Source organism: Nothoprocta perdicaria, unplaced genomic scaffold, assembly GCF_003342845.1.
Source record: "Nothoprocta perdicaria isolate Ctin4 unplaced genomic scaffold, notPer1 scaffold_13, whole genome shotgun sequence".
Classification (NCBI taxonomy): Eukaryota; Metazoa; Chordata; class Aves; order Tinamiformes; family Tinamidae; genus Nothoprocta; species Nothoprocta perdicaria.
The window spans coordinates 1,697,082-1,721,322 of record NW_020454427.1 but is presented as its reverse complement, the minus strand read 5'-3'; the positions used below and the strand labels follow the sequence as shown (position 1 = coordinate 1,721,322).

Genomic DNA, 24,241 nt, shown 5'->3' with positions numbered 1-24,241 from the left:
TTGGAGCACAGAAAATGAAAATGGTCTGCCCTGTGAATTGGGACCTGTGGCGCTTTTTCCTGTGCCACTGTGTAGACCAGAATGAAGCAGCCCTTTCGGCCTGGAGAACGCCGAGTTTGGGTTCCCCGAGAGCTGCAAGAGATGGTGTCTTCCACCATCAAACACCAGCCGCAAAAGGCGCTCTTACTTTCAAGATGAACATGCTCAAACGAGCRGCCAGGCCACGCGCTGGACTTTGCTCGCCCGGGGCACCGCGTGCCTGGTTTTGTGCAGCTCCCTGTTCCCAAGTCTCGGGAGTGAGTGAGCGTTGACGGCGGGCAGGGCTCCCATCAGGACACACTGGGTGTTGGCAAAGGCCAGCGGTTGCTTTGTTGTGCCAAGGGGGCCGCTCACCACCGCGGAGCGGGAGCTATTAGCTCACCTTGGGGCCTCCTCCTGCCCTTGTGGTCAAAAGCGGCAGCGTTTTGGAGTGTATTCATAACTAAATGAGAAGTGGCTCAGCACTTCTTCAATTAGCAGATCTTCTTCATGTCTTCTTASCTCCCACTACTTCTTAGTATGTACTTAAAACTGTAACTGTGGCACATAGAGTTGACTTGTGAATCATCGGCTGTTGAAGCCGGTAGACRTCTTTTGTACTTTATAGGATACCCCAACAAAAGAGATTTAAAATTGTATCCTTAGAATTGTAGTCTTGGTGCTCCCGACAGCAATGAACTCCAGTCCCATCTCCCAAGCACTGTGTTTTCTTCATGTTGCTCACTAAATCATTTTGTTGTGAATGCACTTGTTTTTTGCTCTTAGGAGAGCAGTAKGTTTTGTGATAGTAATAACAATAAAAAATGTAACTTCCAATTTGTAGAAATGTAACTTTTAGTATTATTGTGTATGTTCTGTACCTTARTGAAGTTTTTTCAAATGTAAAACACATCATTATTCACTTTCTTCTTTTCTTGCTTTTAGTTTCCTAGTCAATTTTCATTGACTAGTTCAGAGATATCTCAGCCTGGGAATGGATTGGGCATTTTTCTTCGCTGCTGTGGCAACAGTTTTAAACCTCATTCAGTTTGTCACATGCTACCAACTACCTCTGCAGAGCACAGTCAGCATCTTACTTGGGACCCTCATGTTTGGGGAAAAGTGTTTTATTTTTTCTGTTTGATAGACTCCAGTATTTTTATTGTTCAGTCACCAAATTAATTCTGTTTTCTTCTGTTTTGTGGGTATACTTTGCCTCTTCATAAATGTTTTTAGCTGGGAAATAACATGTATCCACATTAAGTGTTATTTCTTTATGATTGTAATGTAACTGGAAAATAAGGCATCTGTATTTGTTAGAAAAGAGTTGCTTGCCAGTACTAAATACATATTTCTCTGTATTTTTTTTTTCCAGGAAAAGCTCCTGTCCAGATCTCTTCAAAGAGGTGAAGATCTTCAATTTGATCAGGTAGGAGACACACATTTGAAGACAGTTTTTACTGGATTCAGGTGTTTTTGAAGGACAGTGGTTCCACTGTTGTGATGATTTAAAATATCTAATTCTGCTTTATCAGATTCAGATGTTGAATGTTAGTTACCAGATTTGTATCAAAATTGGGCCTTATTTTCCACTGAAAAATGTTATAGTGCTAGTAGGTTGGATTGATTATTTGAAGGTGGCAATGAAAGATGAAATGAAAAATGTTGAAATATGTTAAGGAAGAAGAAGAATCAGTTTCTCTCTGTTCTTGTGACAGCTTTGTGTAACTTAGGTCTATATGATTGAAGATTTCAGTGTTTCTGCATTCCCCTTTCACAAGGAAGTAGTGTTAATTTCAGGAACACGGTATTTACTGAGAGCTTTTTGATCTGACAGAGGCAGAAARCATAAGGTAGACTTACATATTCTTTGCCCTTTGCTCAGTGTGTAGTTCCAATGTAAAGCTATTATATTTCACTTGCTGCACCTGAAATACCTCTAGAATTGCACTGTGCTCAGTTTATTCATGTCTATTTCTTTATTATTTCTAATTCTGTCATAACAGAGGTAGGTTTTTGTGCCATAACTACTTCCTTGTGAGGGTGCAGCAGGGCCCCATGCTCTACCTGTTACTTCTCTCAACCTTTAACAGATAGCAGCTTATTGCAGGAGTCTTCATGGTAGTGTTTTATTATTCTGTCATTTGATTTGTGTTTCATGCTGTTCATTACTCCTCTGTAATGAGGAGTAATTGCAGTGAAATCTGTGGACTTGCCCAGACTTCAAAATTGGGAACCATCCTTGTAGCTTTTTCTTTCTTCTGTCAGAAGAGAAACAAAAAGCATCGAATAATATTTGCTGTAGAACTCCCTTCCCTCCCCCACAAACCGAGACTCCACAGCYTTCAGAGGATTTATCTCACCTACTGGAAGAGCACTATCTCCCAAATGAAAGGAAGATGGGAAGGGGGGGATTTGACATAAATTCTTTGACAGCTCTAGAGTTTTCTGTCACAGTTGACCAAAAGCAAAATAATAGAGATGATCRAAGAGAACCTCTAAATCAGTAATATTACTGATTTTTCTGCCCAAAACAACTCTTGCTAATTGCTTCCTAGTTAAAAATGTTGTTATTAATTACTAGTATTTATTTGAGCTACATAGGCGTTCTACAAATATGTGGAATGGGGAAAAACAAGTCTCTAATTCTCCAAATTTTGCAGTATTGACATAAACTATTTTTTATAAAAATGAGGTACTTTATSTGTTTATAGAGAGGGGTTGCTGTCTGGGGAGTCTGCCCTGCTGGGCAAATCAAGGGCTGCAACGCAGCAGGGATGCTGAGCAAGGTGGTGTCTTGCTGACGGCCCCTTAGCTTGGGGAGAGGACGAGGAGGAGGGGGACAGAGGAGGAAGGCACCTGGTGTTGTCTGAATCTGTTCTGAAAGCACAGAACGCTGTTTGCAGGGAGAGTAATACAGGTCTGCTTGAAGCATTGCTGGGCCAAGAGGGTCGTTTCAGGTTCTACGGTGGAAAGTAAATAGTTTTAAATTTGAATTTGTATTACTGTTTGATTTGTCATTGAGGTTTTGATTAGGATAAAAAGTCCTAAGAGACAATGAAATTTAGGAAGATGGGAGGAAAATGTTTATGTTGATACATTTATAAACTATTAGCAGTGATAGCGTTTTTGTACCAATGTTGTCATTTTATCATGTCCCTTTATCCCAGAGAATCAAAAGCTACTGGAGAGGACTTTTTGTAAAACATATTTTGCATTCCTTAAAATATTTCTGCCTCTTCAGCTTGAAACTGCAATAGTTTGTATTTTTCTTGTTTGGTTTGTTGTCAGATCCTAATTAGCAATTTCCTACTCTTGTCCTAAGGCACCAAAAACTTTATGATCAGAGGGAATCATTTCTTAGCCCTCTTGGGACCTTCACTGAGAGCAAGAAATTATAAAATTGCTTGATTGTAGGGGGTCAAGAATGCACTCCAAAACATCGTTGCTTGYGTAGGAGCCACCTTAGTTTGGCACATCCCTCAGAATGTTTGAGGTGTGGGTGGTGCTTTCACAAKGGTTTGGTGTCCTTGATTGCATTTTGTAAAGTGGTTTGGGGCAAGGACCTTCAGCATGCTTTAAAGCTGGGTTAACTGAAAATTCAAACAAATGTATGTGTTCGCAATATCCAAACTGCCCAATATATTAACTCATTGCTGAGCATTATATTGCTGAGCATATAATGTGAATCCAGAGAAAGAAGACATTTCAGAGAAAAAAAAGATTTTCTAGGGGAAGAGAATCATAGCTTCTGCTTCCAGAAGTGTATATATAGTGTACGTAAGTGAATGATTGGATAAATGTCCATACTATGGGAACAGGAATTCAGGATTCCCTGTGTTYGAACTAATAGTGTGTGAGTAGTGCCACCTCTCTCACCTCCTCCTTCATCTAATCTCATTTTAATCAAAGTATTTTAATGAAACCTAGTTCCTCTTCAGATCTAAATATAGGTAGATTGTATTGTACATTAGGAGGCAATGCTTTTTAAGCTGTATAAGCTTTTCTTTCTAAGAATGTGATTTTTACTTATTTTCAGGCAGTTTTTCCACTTGTTTGCTTAATTTATGGATTTTTTATATTGGAAAAAATGCTTAATTCTTGTGACTTAAATGGCTAATGGGTTAACAAGTTGACTAAAGTATTCTTGTAATTGAAAGAGATCCTTTGCAGGTTTCATTACAGTTGAAAATTCATGCCAAGTTACATATGACAACATTCAGGGACATCCTGAAATACCTATTGTCTTCTCAATGGTTTTATACAGGTTACCTGAATGAATTTAGAATTTTGTGAGCTTCTATGAGCTTCAGAACACTATCATCTTCAATGTGTTATAACAAATATCATATTTACAATTGTTCTCYTAGATAAACATGAATTCTCCTAGGATACAAATTCATAAAATAATATGTGATTATTAATGTTAAAACAAGCTGATCTTGAGGAGTTATTAAAAGAATAGATTTTTTAGATTGAATTTTAACACTTCACTGTTCCTCTTTTGCAGTTGATAAGCTCTATGAGCTCAGTAGCAGAGCACTGTCTCCCCTCCTTACTGCGCACCTTGTTTGACTGGTACAGGCGTCAAAATGGAACAGAAGATGAATCTTATGAATATAGACCTCGCTCTAGCACAAAATCAAAAGGGTAAGAGTTTTCCTTGCAGAGGGTGGCTTGATTTTTTTGTGCTTTCCTTAGAAAATGTAGGTGCTGAAAAACTCTGTGCTTTTTTRGACAAGTGTTTTATATTTTGTTTGTCCTTTCCTAAATTTTTGGATGAAGATGAGGTTTTCTTTTTTTTTTTTTTCCTTGAGATTTTGCATTGAAGTTGCATGAAAAACATGCATGGAGTAGACTTCAGAATTTTATGATTAATATAAAGAGGAAAGTTGGACCCTGATAATTGCAAGTTTGTGACTTTTTCAAATTATTTGAGTTGTTGTCAGGCCTTTTCAGGAGGGGGTAAAGAAAACGGAAGAAAAAATACTGCCTGTTTCTTGAGAAGAATGTGGAAAACATCCTGTTCCAAATGAGACCCAAAAGTTTTCCTAACCATGCATTTTGATCMCAATGCACCCATGCTCACAGGATAGGTGCATATAGTACTTTTCTGCAGTGTTTGTGTTCAGACTTATGCATGATACATTTGTTCTTGATTTCTTTTTGTAGGGACGACCAACAACGTGAAAGGGATTATCTACTTGAAAGGAGGGACTTAGCTGTAGATTTCATTTTTTGTTTAGTTTTAATAGAGGTTCTAAAACAGGTAAGAGTTTTATTTTTCTTTTTGTACCTGGGCCCCCTGTTCAGAGGACTAATCAAACTAGATACATCACTTGGGAGAAAAATGCATAGATAAACTCATCTGATAAATTTTGATAACAACTTYATAATGATTACTGTCTATTTTAGTTCAGTTTATTGTGAATTTTATAGTGAACCTCACCCCTCAAACCAATGCACAAGATGATTTAAAAGAATATCAGTACATATAAATGAGACAAGCATTTTTGACATTTTGTAACATTGTTAAAATTTTCACATCTTTAGGCTTTGTAAATGTTCATACCTTACAGAATTACATTGCTAACTTACGCAAACAAAGGGTTTATTCTTCGGTGGGGAGATTTCTACAGCACGTTACAGTGCTCTTTATGTACTTTGTACATGTATATAAACAAAGATATTTGTATTCCAGATACCTGTTCACCCCGTGCCAGATCCTTTAGTACATGAAGTTCTAAACTTGGCTTTTAAGCACTTTAAACATAAGGAAGGGTAAGTGTCACTTGTATACTRTAAAATAGAGTATATGTATTATCAGCTTGTGATAATTTTATCCTTGATACTGTTTTCTCACATGCAGTGTATTGGTGATAATATTGAAAATGAATAGTAATTAATATCTTTAAACTTAAAACACATATCCTGAACATCACAGCTGTTTTTAATATAATACTGAATTTTTTCCTTAGTATGTAGAGAGTGGTTTGCACAGTTGGCCAGAGCAAGGTTGGTTGGCCTGAGATGAGAAGTAAACTTTCTATGCAGAATTCTCTTAAGAACAAAGCTCTACCTGTTTAAATGTGATTGATGCATTTTTGTTCATTTCCGTTGTCTTTAAGATGACTTTTTGTCACCTTTTTGCTTCCAGTTGGCATAGTAGAATAAAGAGGTCTTTAATGCATCCCTCTCCACTCTCCACCCGTTTTTGCCTTTAGGTATTCAGGAACCAACACTGGGAATGTGCATATTATTGCAGACTTGTATGCAGAAGTGACAGGGGTTCTTGCTCAGTCAAAGTAAGTTCAATCTCTAATTTTTTTCTTGTATTTTGGGGCAAAAAAAACACCTGYAAATTTAACGTAACATCATTTATTAATTGTCTCAGCAATTAATTCCATGTCAAGTGCAGTATATAATATCTTCTGAATGTTCCAGCACAATAATTCGAAGAAGTTCAAATTTCTCATTTACTTAAAGCAAAATCTTTAGTACAGACCTCTGAATTGTGATGCAAGGATGCAGGAAAAGGGGGTCTGATGTCCTTCAGTAATTGCTGATCTGCTATCATTGACAGATGATGATAGAAGAGTAAATCAGCTCAAAGTTATAGAAAATCATATTAAAGTAACTAATAAATGCTATTTGCTAAATGCAAAACTAATATTTGCTATTGATACCCMTTATTTAGGTTTCAAGCTGTTAGGAAGAAGTTTGTCACTGAATTAAAGGAACTGCGGCAAAAAGAGCAGAGTCCTCATGTAGTACAAAGTATCATCAGTTTGATTATGGGAATGAAGTTTTTTCGAGTAAAAATGTATCCTGTGGAGGATTTTGAAGCATCATTTCAGTTCATGCAGGTAAATGAATATTGATATGAACTCAAAATAAGTCTCCCTCTGATTGTGTGAGCCTGAAACTACAGTGACACTGGTCTGTGATGGTTGCTCGCTCTGTTTGTTGGTCACCCATCTTCCGCCTTTTCTATTTAGCTCGTAAGTTCTTTGAGGTAGGGAGCATTTTCTCCTCTGCATTCTTGCAATTACTTTGCACTATGTTCATTCTTAGATGTCCTAGTAATATGTCAAAACCAAAATATGCAAAATCACTGGAAGCTAAGTGAAAATGTGTAACAGTCAACATTTTCTTTCCTCATTTTATGAAAGCAGTAACTTAAAAAAAAAAACAACTTTTTAAAATAGTTGAAATGTCAACAGTTTTGCTTAAAAAGCACTTCCTTTAATTTTCATAAAGACACAGAATGTCTTGAGTTATCCTCCTATTCCTTGTGCTTTTAAAAAATTACCTTAATGAATAACTTTGCCTCTTCTGATTGGCAGGAACCTGTACTATTGTAATTTGGCCACAGTTTTTATTAGACACTTTAACAGCCGTTTTCATTGATTTAGATCTTGTGAATTTTGTCACATGGAGTGATGCTTTAGATTTTTTTCCAGACCGGTCACTTCGACGAAGTGGAATGGGCATTCACATTTATGGTTCTTCATTTCTTTCTAAAACGTTCTTTGCTTGGTAATTTTAAAAAGTCACCTTGGAAATGAAAATGACTATACATTTTAGTAATTTCAATATTAGATAAAATGACATCTGAATGTATCTTTTTGTATCCTTATATTCTGAGTAGGATATAAATACTTGGTATTGCTAATGGTCTTCTCCGAATTGTTAGTTGGAGGTAAAATAGAATTCAAAATGCAGAGGAGAAAATGTTCCCTGTAATCTTCTGTAATGATGTTGTCAAGAAATATAAGCCACCAACCCAAATACCTTGCATTTATCAAATTTGAAGTAGTAATTAATATGAAATAGTATTTATATCACAGTGATTTTTTTTTTCATTTTTTCTTTTTCTTTTTTTTAATGCTTCATCACAAAGGAATGTGCTCAATACTTCCTGGAAGTAAAAGATAAAGATATAAAACATGCACTTGCCGGTTTATTTGTGGAAATCCTCATCCCTGTGGCTGCTGTAAGTTCTTCCCCTCCTCCTCTTCCCCCTTTCAGTGAAACTGTCATGTTGAAGTTCCTTCTGTCACACTGTATTTTTACAGACTCAAAAAGATTAAGTAAATTACAAGTACCTACAGGAACCTACTGAAGGGAGTGTGTCAGTATGCTTATTAGCTGTTTTCCCACTTATTTCCAGAGCCTTTTTTCATTAGTTATTTTCTAGAACCTATTATAACCAAAGCGCTGTGTAATCTTATACCTGCTCCAAAAAATTATTTTCCAGCGTTTTCCAGCGTTTGTTCATTCAAAGGTTCCTCTGATGGCAAAGCCTCTGAATGCTTTCTAGGATACATTGAGATACGTAACATTTTTGCATTCAGGTAGGGAGAGTATGAATTCCTATATGAGAAAGGAGAGCATTTTTTTTTTTTAGCTAATTCAGTAAAAATTACTCATCAAGTTGTGTGTCTGCTAGACATGGTCATTCAGATGGAAGAGAGYTACCGTTTAAGCAAGTTAGTAGGAAAAGGAAGAGGAATGTCTCTGAAGTTACTTTTCCTTTCAAAATTTTCAGTTACATCTTGAGCTGCCTCAATATGTTTATCTCTCCTTAATATTCTTAACATTGGGACTCTTGTAAATTGCAGATAATCTCTTTCTTAATGCATGAGCCCAGAAAGGTCCTGTTTGGAGTAACTGTTTACTGGCTGAAACCTTGTTTTTAGCTGGGTATATTTCTAGCCTTCTCTGGTGAAGGAGCCTTTGTGAAAAGCAAATGCATATGTTATTTTGAATTCCATAGCTTCTTGGCATTTGGAGTGGGAGTGAGTAGTGAAAGTATTTAGCATTTAGTTAAATATAGTATCGGTTTACAAAATCATAATTTGAATGGTAGAAACTGCACGTTTAAAATTAAGCAGTAATGCCTTTGGGAATTGGAGCCAGTCAGTAGTAACCAGTAAGGTGTGCGTGTTGCATGTGCAGAATATGTGTGTTTCTGTATGCAAATTAAATATTCCTTGCTATTGATTTGTGGACCACTTCTCACATRCATAGATTGAGGCATCACCTTAAACAATTGGTTAGAGCGTCTTGAGCTTTCTTTTTGATTCACTGAACCTTTAATCGTTTCATACAAAGGGAGTTTCTTAATGAGAAAATGGAAACCCAGTCAGAGATGGAAATATAGTTGAAAGGTTTAGTCATTGCCTTGAAGATGAGATAGGCAAATTTGAGCCTCCTTGAAGCAGATGAAGGAGGTGTGTGTAGGTTCCCTACACTCTGGATGGAGGGTATGAGAAATTAAACTGTTGGGCTTCAACATTGTGGCTGCTTTACTGTCATTCTCCTGCTTAGTCATATGTAAAAATATGGTCTAACGGCAATCCGCAAGTGTGATGGGTGAAAAAATATTTTACAAATCCAAGTGGAAGCTCAAGCGGATCTGTAAGCTTAGGATTGTATTCAAAAGCAAGAACAGCGTGTTGTTGGCAACAAGTGCCAGCCAGGGTACCAATCAACTTATAGCTTAAAAGTAGAAAAATAGGACTCATTTTGGGGGCAGTGAGGAGGYGACCGAAAACCCAGTGATGAAGTTTTAAGGGGAGATTCTATGTGCTACAGCAGTAGTAAAATACTTACGTATCTAATGTGAGATTTAAATACTGAATTCTTGAATAACTGAGCTTCTTAAAGTGTATATTAACTGCCTTCTGTATAAAGTTTTAAACTCATATATCTGTGTATTTTTTTAATAGGCTGTTAAAAATGAAGTGAATGTGCCGTGTTTGAAAAATTTTGTGGAGATGCTTTATCAGACTACCTTTGAATTGAGTTCAAGAAAGAAGCACTCGCTGGTATTTTAAAGAAATATTACAACTCTCACACATTTTGCTCATTTTAGACTTTTCAAAGCTAGTCCCTTATCTAAGAAAAGCTAGCAGCAGTGTGAATTTAAACCTTGGCTTCTCAACTCAGTTAGAATTAAATTCATGTTCTCCCCATTGCACTTGCTCTAGTTCTGATCAGTGTCTTTGTGCAAGATTTGTGCTCTCTGTTATCTCACATGGGAAACTGTCTAGAAACTGATGCTTCTTTTTAAATCTTGCAGTGGGTTTTAGCACAGTTATTTAAATGAATGTCTCTTCTGGTAAGAACTTATATTTGGGAAGACTGTATGTTTAATTTATGTTTAATTATAAGATTGAAGTGGCAGACAGAAGACTTTTTCAGCAAGATAGCAACCTCTTAATGGCCCTACTTTGCCAGTTTTCTCCTCATAATTTTAACGTTTTTTCCCAGTATMTTATTATCTCTTTAGAGAAATAATTCTTTTTAAGATTTGGTTTCCATAAGATTACATCTCAGCATGGATTTATTTCTGTTATTAATGSAGTATTTGGTAATTTTTTGCAAGCACAGCATCCGTGTTTCAAGTTGATAGCTATCACTTGACCAAAAATACAGAGCTAAATTTTGCATTACGATTGGCGTATTCAATATAAATGAGTTAGTTTAAAAAAAGAAAGTCTTTTCACTTTTRTATTTGAGACTTTGATGGAGGCTTTATCTCTGTTTGAGAATATAAGTCTTATGTTACTGTTGGTGTTTAAATCCTCTGTAAAAAGAATGTAAAGCAGTTGCTGCCAGTTCTCACCAGTGTGATTTTATTTTAATATGTCAGAAAGTTTGTTAGATCAGGACTATCATTTACCTATTGGTCCTCGTTCTTAAATTTTATTCTGTAACAAGATAATCTGAAATGAAATTTTGTATTCCTCACCATCATGTGTTGAAAAGTGGGCAGCATTTGAGCAAATGTGACAAGAGCAAAGAAGTCAGTGCAGTTTGCATAATCACAGACTTTATTAAATTGTGCTTAATTTTAAAATAGAAGTAGATATTTAAATTAAGTAGACACTTGTGACGACCTAGAGCCTGCCTCAGTTATTATGGAGTTGATCATGTTGCTCCTGAATATTTTCCCTAAAAGCAGTTCCCCCTGCCAGTGTGTTGCATTCTATGAGCTGAATTAAGTGACAGCGAGGAGAGGGCAGGTGTCCTAAGAGGAGTGAAGCTTTTAGTGGTCTTCCTCTGAGATCAGGACTTCCTTGGCCTGAGCTGTGAGCGGTACCGCTGCCCTGGCCTTGCACYAGGAGCCCCCGCAGCCCTTAGGCTTAGCCTAGTGCCCAGGCCCGGCCTTGCGAGAGCGGGTGCCGAGGGCCGGCGTGCGGCCCCTTCAGCGGGGGACATTCGGGACGGCTGCAAAGAGGAATTTGATCAATTCTTTTTCCCCCCTGCTCGTAGGCTTTGTATCCATTGATCACCTGCCTGTTGTGTGTCAGTCAGAAACAGTTTTTTTTAAATAACTGGCACGTTTTCCTGCAGAACTGTTTGTCACATCTAAAGGTAAGAATCCTTTTCAATTCAGGCACTGTCACAAATTGATAGCGTTTATTCCGGTATGTTCTCATCATTCTGGTGCCAAATGTACATCAAATATTTGGCTGCTTAAAAGGACACTGTGAAATGCATTTTTTTTTTTTTTTTTATGCTTAAATGTCATAAATCTCCATGGTCTAGTATAATCTCCATGTCGCTAATATATTTTATAATGCTGGAAAAGGATATGACTTTCTTTGGGAGAGGGTGTTTTAATTCTGCTGTGAATTGACCACCGGTTTTGTCCAGTTAAATCTGTAGAAGAATCTACCTAGCAAGTGCTATTTTACGCTAATCAGACTGTAATTTATCACATGAAAATGATTTTTRAGAAAATGAAGGGATTTTATACTTCTAAAATTTAAGTCTTTTCTTGKTTTATTAAAGGAGTACAAAGTGAATCAATAGGCCAGAAAAGAAATAACAGAAGTCTACGACTGTTCTTTCATAGCCTCTGATACAGTTTTGTCAAATACAAATTTCCAGTGTCCCTTTAACGCTTGGCTTCGGTTGATGATATGAGCTGATTCAATAGTAAACATGAGCTGATTGATAAAATGCAGAGATTGTACTATGGGGAAATTAGGGATTTTTAAAGTGATTTTCTTGTTGCACACTTTCTTTAATTTTGATTAACATAGTTCATGATTCTGCCTAATGTATTGATTTTGGTATTTCTAATGAATTCTTTGATCCACCTTCACAATGTTCATTCTGGTTAGGTATGCGTGACAATTTCTCAGCTTACTGTTAAGTACATAAGCCAGCTTGAAGTAAGAGCAAAGTAGGTTTAGCTGCTTGGGTTGCTGCTTATTTTAAGGGACATTTTGTTTTCATGACATCTTTCACACTTTTCTGTTGCTTSTTGGGGTTTTGTATATTTTTCGTCTTAACATTTGCAGTTCTTTTGCAATATCTGCCTTGATTTTTGTTTTCATTTTTATTTTGCTAAGCTAAAAGGCTTCTTTTGCTTTTGTTTTTTAGAGCTTTTTAAAATTCTTAAATTCTAGAAGTTGCTTTTTTTTTTTCCCCTGGCATAATATCCATTGTTGATAATGGATGTATTAAAACCATAGGTGCCAGTGAGTTTAACTGGTAGTTGCTCAGCATGCATTTTATATTTTATGTAGTTTTGTTAACCACTAACAGCTTAACACGTTTACCTTAAAGGCTCTATTCAGCAGAAATTGCATATATGAATTTCTGCACTTCAAAATCTGCAGTGTTTTGGTGCTGCAATGAGTTATTCAGTATACCAATTAACTTTAATTTGGGTTTAATTTGACCCACCACATATTACTGTTTTTTTAATCTCTTTTGAGTGCCTGGCTCATTCAGAAACTTTGTTGAGGTTAATCTTTAAAACTCAACTCAACTGTCCACCTGTTTGTTGTGAATGAATGTGTTCCTTTGTGTGTCTTGGTGCTAATTGAAATGCATGCACTCTGTAATAAGTAATCTCATTAATTTATAAATATGAATCTCCCAGGAGTTTACTCTATTAGATTTCCTTTTCCTCATTTTCTCCTGGTTACCTAATAACAGAAGTTATTTTATTTGCACTTATTTATGTATGTAAAATATAGTAACGATTTCAAGTCCATTCTGCCTAGTGTCCCTGATGTTGCCTAATGAGGTAGTTTTGAGAGTCTGGGGGAGTTATTTTAGAGTGCTAAAAAATTTTCCCTACCCTGACATATGGAGGAAACTTGGAGAAACTGGAAGTTGAAATAACAGCACTTAGAGTTTGTCACCAGTAGGAATATTCACCGAAGAATGTTTTATGAAGACTATAGAGACATGAGCAAGTTGCCAGGAAGTTAGATCATAGGGCTCAGTTTCTTCTGTGGTGACTGCCAAGTGCAGATTTTACCTCGCATGGAAGATGCCATGTAGTCATCTTGCAGACAGAGAAATGAATTTTCCCACTTGCTGCGGTGCAAGAGCCTGGACGTGGGAAGTTACTGCAAGGGAACTGATGTTCAGCACATTCATATCCCACCTTTCCGTGCAGTATTTCAGTGCAATGTTTCATTTAACAACTGTAGCTGCATTGCACTTGAGAGTGCTCCTGAGAGTGCTCCTAAGCCCAGACCCGGCACTAGCAATGTGTATTTCCCCTGTAAACTTTTTGTACTTGGTCTCAGTGCACACGGGCACATTTCMTGTGGACAACAACTGAGTCTTCCTGAAAAGCAGCAGCTTAGTTTTCTTTTTCTTTCCTGTTATTACTGCTGTGAGGAAGGACTGAAGAGCTCTGCGTCTGCCTCAATTCATACAGCAGATAAGGGGGATGTAAGACAAGAAAGTTGCTCTGGAGCAGTAGTGGAGTCTTGTAGGGCACATGGAGCTGACCTTGACTTTGCATGGTGGTTGACCCTGCCATGGCACTGCTTTACACACTGCCGTGTAGACAACAGTTGCTCAGCAGGCTCCATCAGAGGTCACTTTTTGTAAAACATTTTACTTACTTTTTTGATCAGTATTTTGATAGACTATTTTAGCAGATACTTGAGAAAACTGATAAATTCTTGAAGGCAGCTGAGGTGTCTCCAGCCTGTACAACCTCTTACAGAAAGGAGAGGGAGGAATGTTTTAAGAAATCTTCCAAGATGGGAAGGAAAAGGATCTAGATTTTCGCACCACTTTTTGATGAATTTTTTTTTTCACTTTTCTAGTTTAACATTAGTATCTGTTATCATGAAACCTTCTAAGTTAGGGAAACATTTCCTGCTGTTATAGGAAAAACTATTTCTACTGAATAGAGTCCTTACTGTACAGCTATCTGTTGGTTTTGTGCTTTTTTTTCATCTAACATGCATGTGCCTCCCATTCTCATGTTTGTTATGTTTTGCTGTCTCACATTGCTTTATTTAGATRCCATCTAACAACAGTATCAGAAAACAAATAGAAACATTGCAGGTGAGTTAACATGTTGTTATACCTCAGTGAAATGTTGCTTTGTCTAATATAAATGCTCTATTTTGTTTTTGTGTTAATTGTTGTATTTTGTGCTCTCCTTGCTCTGTAAAATTGCTTTAAGTACAGTGAAGATGCAACAAGAAAGAAGAGAGTTAATCTTTCAAAGATTTTTTTTCTTATTGCAAGAGAATAAGGGAAAAAAGTTCAGAAAACTGCCTAGTATCAGTTTTCTTGAGGGTGAACATGTGGCTTGGTGAGATTGAGTATCAGTATCACAACCGGTTTCCTTGAGCAGTCGTGCATGTTTCCACTGGGAAGTAAAATGTCTACTTAGCTGTATGATTATTTCTGTTAATTCACTTGAAAGAAAAATTGAGCAAACTTTGCATGTGAGCGAACTGGAAAGCATTCACAATAAAAATGTGGAACTGATTTACTATAACAACTTGCAGTGCACTAACTTGAAAGACTTTTACACTGTTGGTTTTGCAGGTTTTAAAAAATAGGAAATGTTTTAGTTCAGAACAGAAGAAAAGTTTAACATCAGTGTTAAAAAGTACTTTCTTCAGTAAGTGACTACATTTGACTAACATGGAAAAATACTGTATTGTTTTTTGCCTTTATTGAGATATATTCCATTGACTGTCTGTTGACTGTTTCTTTTTTTGTTTTGTTTTCTAAKAGAGATACAATTTTCACAGCTTATTCCATAATTTGATGATAGTGTATCTGTGATAAAAGTTTCAGGATTTGAAACAGAACTAGGTTTGAAACAAAAATCCCAGAAAAATGCTTTAAAGCCTGATATCCATCAGCTAAAAGACTGAAATTTAGCCAGGATGGTGAATCAAATAAGCCTGTTTAATTTTAAGCCTACTAGATTCTGAATTCTAATATAGTAATTCTAAAGAAAAGAAGCAATACTGACCTAATGTCACTGGGTTTAAAATATACCACAATTAGACAAAAGAAAAGCCATTTTCTTCTAGCATACTTGTTCAGTCTCCAGTTATAGGAAGATAAATGGAAAATTTCCAGTGCTTGAGAAATTAAAAGTGCCACTCTCTTGTAGCCCTTTTAAAATGTGAATACCTGTTCAAACATTCCACTTTTTTGACAAAGAAGCAAACTTTGTCATAGCTGATCAGAAATAGCTGTATTGAATGATTAAACTCCTCAAAAATGGAGGAATGATGTTGACTGAAGCATAAATATCTGCTACTTGATCTGCTACTATTACTTTCCATGACCTATTTGATTAGGTCATTGAAAGTAATAGTAGATTTTGGTGGTTTTTATTTTGCCTTTCATTTGAATTTACAAAATTACAAAATTCTCACTGGAATATCAGATATAAGAAAACCAAAGCATTACTCAAGTGTGTTACTGTTGATGAGAAAAGTTCTAGGCAATGAATTTCAGATAGACATTGGTGTAATGTATCTGCCAGTGATTTCACAAACCTAYTCTGAGCATGAAGATATGTTGACCTGTAAGCTGGATGTAATATTATTATAGGTTCCTAGCAGTCTAACTTGAATAAAATGAATGTTATCACAGTGTCACCCTCCCATCCAGTGCTTGCCTCTTCCTTGTAACAACTGCTGGTGAATTCACTGCTCTGCTGTCCAGTATGTCAAGAAGTTTCAAGCAGTTCATCTGTCTGGATGAACTGATGAACATGGATGTCTGAACATGCAKGGATGGATGTGGCCTTTCTTCCCCTAGTTCACCTTCCTAAATTTACTCCCTGTAGCATTCCATGTGTGCTAAGTCAAGGTGATGGCAAGAACACATTGAGTAAGCATGAAAGGAAGAGTAGAACAGAATTATCTCTGACTTAAGACTGGATTAGCCCTTGTGGAAAAGCATCCTCTATGCACTGATACCATTGAAGTGATGCATTTGCTTAACTTTGATCTTCTGGTAACAGCCATATCTGTCTACGAAGTACCATGACTACTTTTGTGTCTGTGGTTTCTTGTTTATGCTTTTTAGCCTTCCATAAAGTAATTGCTATCAAAAAAAATGGTACTGAGCCATCCTTGTTAAAGCGAGCCATCTTGCTCTCTCTTTCTCAGTCTGCAGGGTGTATATAGTTATGAAGTTATTTGGATCAGCTTATTGTTCTGACTTGGACTTTCTTATTGCTAGAATCAATGAGAAAGGAGCAGTGAAAGGAACAAAAGATGAGAGCCTCTCTTTTCTTGATGGTACTGTCTTAGGTCCACTTAAAGACTTTGTAAAATTGCCCTTCACTTGTCCCGGGAGGACAAAGCAATACTGTTGTCTTGACTGCCTTGTGGTAATGACCACAGAAGGGTTAATTGGGTTCAAGCCATCATACACAAGTGTTGTGTCTTGAAACAGAAAGGCTTCTCTGGAGGTGGGAATGCCTGAAACTATGACATCTTGGAGTTCACCCTTCTGTTCATAAGCTACTGCTAAAGGCCAATTGCAGGAGTAGCACTGGATGCTTCAGGATTATATAGACATGGAGAATCCTCGGCTGGATGGCTGAAGTTGGCAGGGAGCATGCGGACACAGAACTGTCACTGTTTGTACAGTGTGAGAGCCAGGAGGCTAAGAAACTAGAAATTACTGGCTTTAAGACAAAAAGAATTGTTTTCATACAGTGCATTAATTTAAACTGAATTATGCTACAAGATTTTAGATTGATTCAGACTGCTAGATTGTTAAAATAAAAATCCATTAAAAGAGAGTTAAAAACTTTTATAAGCCTCAGGAAACCCTTTAAGTTGCTAGAAGACTGGAGGGCATCTAGCCCTCCATAGGAGACATATGCTCCAAAGGAGCTTCCAAAAAGCTTCCAAAGGGAGCCTTTTTTTGTGTTCTTTCCTTCTGCACCTGCTACTGACTGCAGTTATAAACTGAATATTGAACTTAACTGGACTTTGACTCAAAACTGCTGCTCTTATGTTGTTAAGCATGAGYTATAAGTTAGTACCCTGTAAGGCAGGTATCTCTTCCTGGGAGCTTTCTGAGAAAAGTTCTATGAGGCAATCACTCTTGGTGCTSATCTCAAGAGGAATATCTGCTTGTTATTTACTCCTCTGCTATCCAACTAAAAGACATGTGCAAAAAATAATGTGCAATTACAATTCAGTATTTAAATAGTATTGTAAATATGTAATACAAGATATTCAAGCTTTTAGAGTATTAAAAATATCAGCTTTCATTGCTTTGTGAGTATCACACAGACAACAGTAACTGCATTTTAAATTTATTTTACAGAATAAAGATCCCAAAATGTCCCGAGTTGCACTGGAATCTCTATATAGATTATTGTGGGTTTATGTTATTAGAATAAAATGTGAAAGCAACACTGTAACTCAAAGGTAAGTTTGATAGTCTATGAATTTATTTATTTATTTTTCCCTAATGATATCAGCACAGATTTTTGAGCCAGTACAAAGACAGGCTGATAATGCATGCAGAAGAGCAGACTTAGTCTTAATGGAGGGTAAAAAAAACTTGATTAGTTTGGCAAGTAGGATAATGAAAGTCTGTGATTGGTTTTAAATATATGCAACGTCATGAATGGATAAAGAAACTTATTTAAGCTAAAAGGCACTAATGGTACGATAATAAATGGGTATAAAGTGGCCATCGCTGGATGTATGTCGTGAATGAAAAAAAAAAGAAAAAAATCTYTCAAAATAATTCCATAGTGAGAATATGGTATAGTCATTTTGATTTTCCTTCTATTCCTGACTAACTAGTTTAGAAGATTTCAATCAATTTTTGGTTAACATATAATACTGTTTCTTCTGACAGCAGCAGACTCTACATAGGAAGTCCTTCCCGTCATGTTTCTGTATTATGTGTAGTACTAATCCTATACAACCAGCCCTATTTGAAATGTGATGTCTGTGCTATTCTAAAATGTTATTTCTTAAAAAAAGAAAAAAAAAACCCTCTGGATTTGTTTCTAATATTTGTTTCTAAATTCCTGTAGCCGTCTCATGAGCATTGTATCAGCACTTTTCCCTAAAGGATCACGTAGTGTGGTCCCTCGAGACACACCTCTGAACATATTTGTGAAGATTATTCAGTTCATTGCTCAGGTAAGATCTTTATGGACTGTTTCTAACTAGAGATGTGAGAATAGTGTGAGCATTATTTGGAAGAAATGCACATTTAAGGTTGATTCTTGAAATATTTGTACTGAAATAACAACATTATATCACATATTGTGTATATTGAATGAAATGCTGCTAGTGACAAGATATGGAAGTTGGAGGTATTTCTCAGTAACTTCAGTTACTCTTTTGTATGGTTATTATGATGGTGTATATTAGTTTTATATTTATATTGCACAACTGTATGCATTTAGATTTAAAATTTAGTTATATATTTAGCATAAGCTCTTGGAAAGGATTTGAGTTTTGCACTTTAAATTGAGAGTTTCCATCTGCAATGTGTTCTGGTTACTTATTCCAGAGCTGAACAAAACTATTTCCTGAAATTGCTCTTCCTGGTTGCTATCAGCTGTGTTAATATGAAGCACAACAGCTAAGAACAAGGAAGAGTACGGTGTTCTTTTCCTTGCAATATTTTTTTCTGTTGAAAAAAAATAATAATTGGAGTTGGAGAGAGGTTTGGTTAAAGGTTTAGAAAAAAAAAAAGGACAACAAGCTGATAGATGGCAATGCTGCTGTTAAATGCTGGAATCAATGGTTATATATGTGGATTAGAATGGCATGGAAATGGGTTGAGTAGAAAATGAGATTACAGTGGATTATTGGGAAAGGCCTGGTGCAGAGCTGTATCGTTCTGCAAAAGGGGGCAAATGCCAAATTGGCAAAGACAACCTTGGCATTTTCTAATTTGTATGTGTGTTTTACCATTTTGATAAAATTCTCTTACTGGGTTTTTGTTTGTTTTACTACAAAGAATTTTAATTGTATTACATTAAATAAAAATGTTAATTCRTGGGAATATTTAGCAAAGAGATTTTATTTTTGGAAGTTATAAGATAGTAAGAATAACATCCGGCATTTATGCAAAGCCAAGAGATTTCATTGTGCCTATTAACAGAAAATTGAAATCATATAAATCTGTTCTCYTCTATAGGAACGTTTGGATTTTGCAATGAAAGAAATAATTTTTGATCTTCTTAGTGTTGGAAAATCACCTAAAACCTTCACTATTAATCCAGAGGTAAAGTCATTGCTTTTATGGTGAGAAAAGATATTTCAGGGAGTATTTGGGGAAAATGCTTATTTGTGAGCTAGAATGCAGGCAGGCTAATGTGTATCTAAAGAGGTTCACCTGGCTAAACTAAAGAAATAACTGTGTTTGTGCACAACTGCTGCTTCATTTCTGGTAAGTAAATRAGCAACAGTACTGCAGTTTAGACTTATTTCAACAAAAAATCAGTAGATTTGTATAAATATTTGTTGTAATGCCCTGTAATACCCTGCTGTAAAGCCCTACTTAGATCTTACAGTCCAAGAASCAATCTAATAGATGAGAAACTTGAGATATCTGCTTCAGTATTTCATTTTCAGGATTCCTGTCAAGCCCTTTAGTGCTCTGTTTCATAAAAACATTAAGTACATTAGCCCATGACAATTCAGTTATCTAGAATCAGAGTTGTGGGGAGGTTTGAACTATATTTCATTACCYTAAAATGTATTATTTAAATAATACTTATTCTAATCTATGTTGATTGAATGTTACAGTGTTTTGCTTCCTACTTCTTTATTTTTTTGCTCTTGTTGTTGCTATTGCAGAGGATGAATATAGGCCTCAGAGTCTTCCTTGTGATAGCAGATAGTTTGCAGCAGAAAGATGGTGAACCACCAATGCCAACAACAGGAGTTGTTCTTCCCTCAGGAAATACTCTCCGTGTGAAGAAAATTTTTCTTAATAAAACACTGACAGATGAGGAAGCAAARGTTATAGGTATGCTGTATTCTTCTGTAAATTGACATTTGCAATATATGTCTACACTTTCAATTATTCTAAAGGAGTACACTTGTTTAGACTTTATATTTACTTTTTTTTGTTACTAGATATCTAGTGGAAGTATGTTTTAACAAAATTGCTTATGTAGAGAGGGCTGCCTCAGACTATTGAATTTCTGCTGTCCCAAGGCGAGATCCATGACTTTTCTTAAAACTGTTTTGCATTGCTGAATTAGCACAAGAAAGCCTGAAAACTGCTTACATGGCAACTATTTTTCCCTTGATGTCACTAGGAATTCTGAAATCTCACCTAAAGTGAGGTGAAAATTTTTTAACCTGTATGCTCATCTTCTGCTATTGAGCCAGTCTCTGAAGGACTCTTTCAACATGGGTAATTTGAACTAGAACTAAAATGCTCAGAACTGAGAAAATAGAAAAGGAACTAAGAGCTACTCCTTGTATACATTCCTTGTGACAGAAACTTCTACTTTCAGCTCCTATTAACACCTACCAACTGCATTTTCAGCAAGCCTTTATTTTCTTTCRACACCTAAAGTATGTGTTTAGTATCATCCTACTATGTAACTAATATTTATCTTAAGCTGAATAAATGGTGGATAAATTAGAAGATCAAAATAAKAACATAAAATACTGAAACAAATCATGTGATTTTATTTATTTATTTATTTATTTTTCAAGGAATGTCCATATACTATCCTCAAGTTAGAAAAGCGCTAGACAGCATTCTTAGGCATTTGGACAAAGAAGTTGGAAGACCAATGTGCATGACTAGTGTGCAGATGTCCAATAAAGAGCCTGAAGACATGATTACGTATGTATTAAAATATTTTCACTGTCAGGGTCATGTTATATTAATTTTATGCTTTAATATGTTTCTGATTTCATCATTAGTACATTAAAATGTTAAATTGTTATTTTAATATTAAATTAAGACTAATTTCACTACTGTGTAGATTGAGGGTGATAATTTTGTTATCCTCTCTAGTTCTGACATAAATTTGAAAATATTTCAAATGGTAGTTACTTTCCCTCTTGTTTTGTTGAATATAAATTATTTTCACAGGGGTGAAAGAAAACCTAAGATAGATTTGTTCAGAACTTGCATTGCTGCTATCCCAAGACTGATTCCAGATGGCATGAGCAGGACTGACCTCATTGAATTGCTGGCAAGGTAAGGAAATGAAATTTTGCTCCTATTGCATGTTCTTTTCTAAAAGCTGTTCATGTGCAATCAAGAGGTTCTCGGTGCCCTATATGCAGTATGAGTAGTATATATACTCATGCTCTATGTAATATGAGTCCTCTGCATACAAGGATCCATTCCCCCCCTTCCTGCTTACTTCTGCACTTGGTCAAGTATTACCTATTGGCCACAGTGGCAGGAGGTAAATATGTTTTAAAAGAGAAGTTTTTGAACTTAACATAGATTTTTAGAGAGAAGTTTTTGAAAACTGGGGGTTTATTTCTATCCTTTGCTTTTTGCAGTTTTGATGTTTTTGTAGCAGTCATTGTTTTTTCCCCGTTTTCCAAAATACGAGACGAGTACCTGTGGGAGACTTTTTCCCTGCTCCCTACTTATTGTACTATTTCCCCCCCTCCTTTTTTTTTTAATCCATTACTACACATACTCTTTCCTTTCTTATCTCAGTTTTAAATTGATTCTGCCTTATCAGTGCTGATAAGTGAGAGGCAGCTGGTGGGTAATCTGAGCGTTCAGTGAGAACAGATAGTGGAGATAAATGCAGGCAGTGTTTACTTATTAACTAAAGCAATAAAACTCCCTCATTGATTTGTTCCCACTGACTCCCCCATCCCGTTTACTCAAAATGGAAGAAGATAAAAATAGGCTTAGATTACATGGACACATGTAGGGCAAATGAACCGAACTGTATTAGGAAAACTTGGGAAGAGGGAAAGATTTGGAGAGCAAAAGTAAAGTTTTAAAGTTAGAATGATCTTGGTGCAGGAATACCAATCAGTTTGCAGTTCCAAGATCAAATGTATTTGTATATAGTATGTTATCAAAAAAATAGCACTGTGAATGTGGAATGTTAGTGTTTTAGCAATGTTTCTTCCAACTTAGGGATGTATAAATTGAATAAATGGAATAGAAATGGAATACAAATTTTGAATTATTAAATAATAATACAGTATTTGATAAATTTCTTCTAATAAGCTGAAACATTTCAGCGTATACATGTGTTAACATTGCGGGACAAGATGAGGCTCTCCTGTCCAGAGCAGACCTGATTTTTTCTGTAAAGTGATGTGTTATTTTAGATTTTACCTTGAAGAACATAACCTGCACATCAATGAGTGCTCATTAAGCTCCAAAGCAGGTGCTGAGATCCATGTGAATACGGGACCATATGAAAGGCTTGAACAACTCTTGAAAGTGATTTTTTAAAGTAGTTTTGTGAAGTCTTCTGCATTATTTTGCTATAATTGTAAAGCCTTCTGTTATTTGTGTATTTCAGATGTATTTGATGTAGAAAAAATGCATCTTCCTGCAAGTTTTCTGTGTTAATTAAAAAAAAGAAAAGAAAGGAAAGAGGAGGAGTAAATATCAAATTCTAATCTGTGAAGCTTGGCTTAAAAGGTGTAAATTTATGGTAATGGTATTGCTGTTTTTTTCTAACCAGGCTGACAATTCATATGGACGAGGAGCTGCGCGCCTTGGCTTTCAACACACTCCAGGCACTGATGCTTGACTTCCCAGACTGGCGGGAGGATGTTCTTTCAGGCTTCGTGTATTTTATTGTGCGCGAAGTAACGGATGTCCATCCAACGCTTCTTGACAATGCAGTAAAAATGCTAGTGCAGCTCATAAATCAGTGGAAACAAGCAGCTCAAATGCACAATAAAACTCAAGATTCTCAGGTATTTCCTCATAATTTTCTTTATTATTAAAAGACATTTTTTACCAACCTACGTCTTTGTTTACATACGTTATTGTTTTAGTTAAGTTACAAATATTGAATTGCTTTCTTGCAGTGCTGGGAGATTTTTAGACCTATTGTTTTAAAGAAAGAATTCTGCCAGAAGTATATTTTAGTATTATTCATGATTCTCTAGAAACTAATATATGCCACATTTTTGTTTGCATCAAAAGTCATCACTAGCTGAAAATATTTTTAATAAGAGTGCTTAAAAAATGTAACTTGAAAATCATGCTTTTACTAGCAAGCAGAAAAGGTTTAAGTAACCTAATTATATATGCTCTTAAATGAGAGAGTTAATAGCTTATTTTTAATTTCACCATCGCTATAATAAAATTATATGTTAGTATGCTTACTTTGTTCTTTTTTCTTTTTTATTTACCTTGTGTTGTGTTTTCCTTAGCGTGGGGTATCCAGTGGAGCTGCACATAGCCTCCCTCTGGAGAGGAACCTTTATTCCAGCGTKTTTCATGTGGTGGAAGGCTTTGCTTTGGTGATTCTTTGCAGCACAAGGCCTGCAACCAGAAGATTAGCAGTCAGTGTTCTTAGAGAAATAAGAGCCTTGTTCACCGTTTTAGAAATTCCCAAGGTAGGAGCCGTGTAACTGCTCATTGAAAGAGCACTGCTTTTCTTGACGTGCAGCTTGTTATGATTTGTATTTTGCCTTTTTTAGAGTGATGATGATTTGGCTATAGATGTGATGGACAGACTAAGTGCTTCTATCCTGGAGAGTTTCATACATCTCACTGGGGCTGATCAGGTAGGAATCTTCTATCATTAATATTATTTATTTTAGATTGCATGTAAGATGAGGCAAAATCTTTGTCCCATATGAGCTGTATGTATTTTAAATTTTAGTGCTATTATATTGCCTTTACATTATGCTTAAGCAAGGAATGAGCAATTAGTATTTTTCCCCTTATTGTACCAAAAGGAGATGGATTACAAAGACTATTGATTGTAACTAAGTTGACTTTAAAATTAGAAAGA

The 24,241-nt window shown here is 36.0% G+C and overlaps 1 protein-coding gene across 1 annotated transcript in view; it reads left to right on the top strand.

Annotated features, from left to right (window-relative positions):
- Nucleotides 1–24,241, top strand: part of FRYL (FRY like transcription coactivator) — an 81,418-nt gene that overhangs the window by 5,656 nt on the left and 51,521 nt on the right. The window contains exons 2-20 of the mRNA XM_026033575.1: nucleotides 1,394–1,447; nucleotides 4,529–4,668; nucleotides 5,191–5,287; nucleotides 5,720–5,799; nucleotides 6,243–6,323; nucleotides 6,716–6,884; nucleotides 7,922–8,014; nucleotides 9,753–9,851; nucleotides 11,302–11,403; nucleotides 14,314–14,358; nucleotides 17,614–17,717; nucleotides 18,338–18,446; nucleotides 19,456–19,542; nucleotides 20,118–20,289; nucleotides 20,991–21,123; nucleotides 21,376–21,483; nucleotides 22,955–23,192; nucleotides 23,655–23,840; nucleotides 23,925–24,011. Of these exons, the coding sequence (XP_025889360.1) occupies nucleotides 1,394–1,447; nucleotides 4,529–4,668; nucleotides 5,191–5,287; nucleotides 5,720–5,799; nucleotides 6,243–6,323; nucleotides 6,716–6,884; nucleotides 7,922–8,014; nucleotides 9,753–9,851; nucleotides 11,302–11,403; nucleotides 14,314–14,358; nucleotides 17,614–17,717; nucleotides 18,338–18,446; nucleotides 19,456–19,542; nucleotides 20,118–20,289; nucleotides 20,991–21,123; nucleotides 21,376–21,483; nucleotides 22,955–23,192; nucleotides 23,655–23,840; nucleotides 23,925–24,011 (2,184 nt within the window). The remainder of the gene's footprint in view (nucleotides 1–1,393; nucleotides 1,448–4,528; nucleotides 4,669–5,190; nucleotides 5,288–5,719; nucleotides 5,800–6,242; nucleotides 6,324–6,715; nucleotides 6,885–7,921; nucleotides 8,015–9,752; nucleotides 9,852–11,301; nucleotides 11,404–14,313; nucleotides 14,359–17,613; nucleotides 17,718–18,337; nucleotides 18,447–19,455; nucleotides 19,543–20,117; nucleotides 20,290–20,990; nucleotides 21,124–21,375; nucleotides 21,484–22,954; nucleotides 23,193–23,654; nucleotides 23,841–23,924; nucleotides 24,012–24,241) is intronic.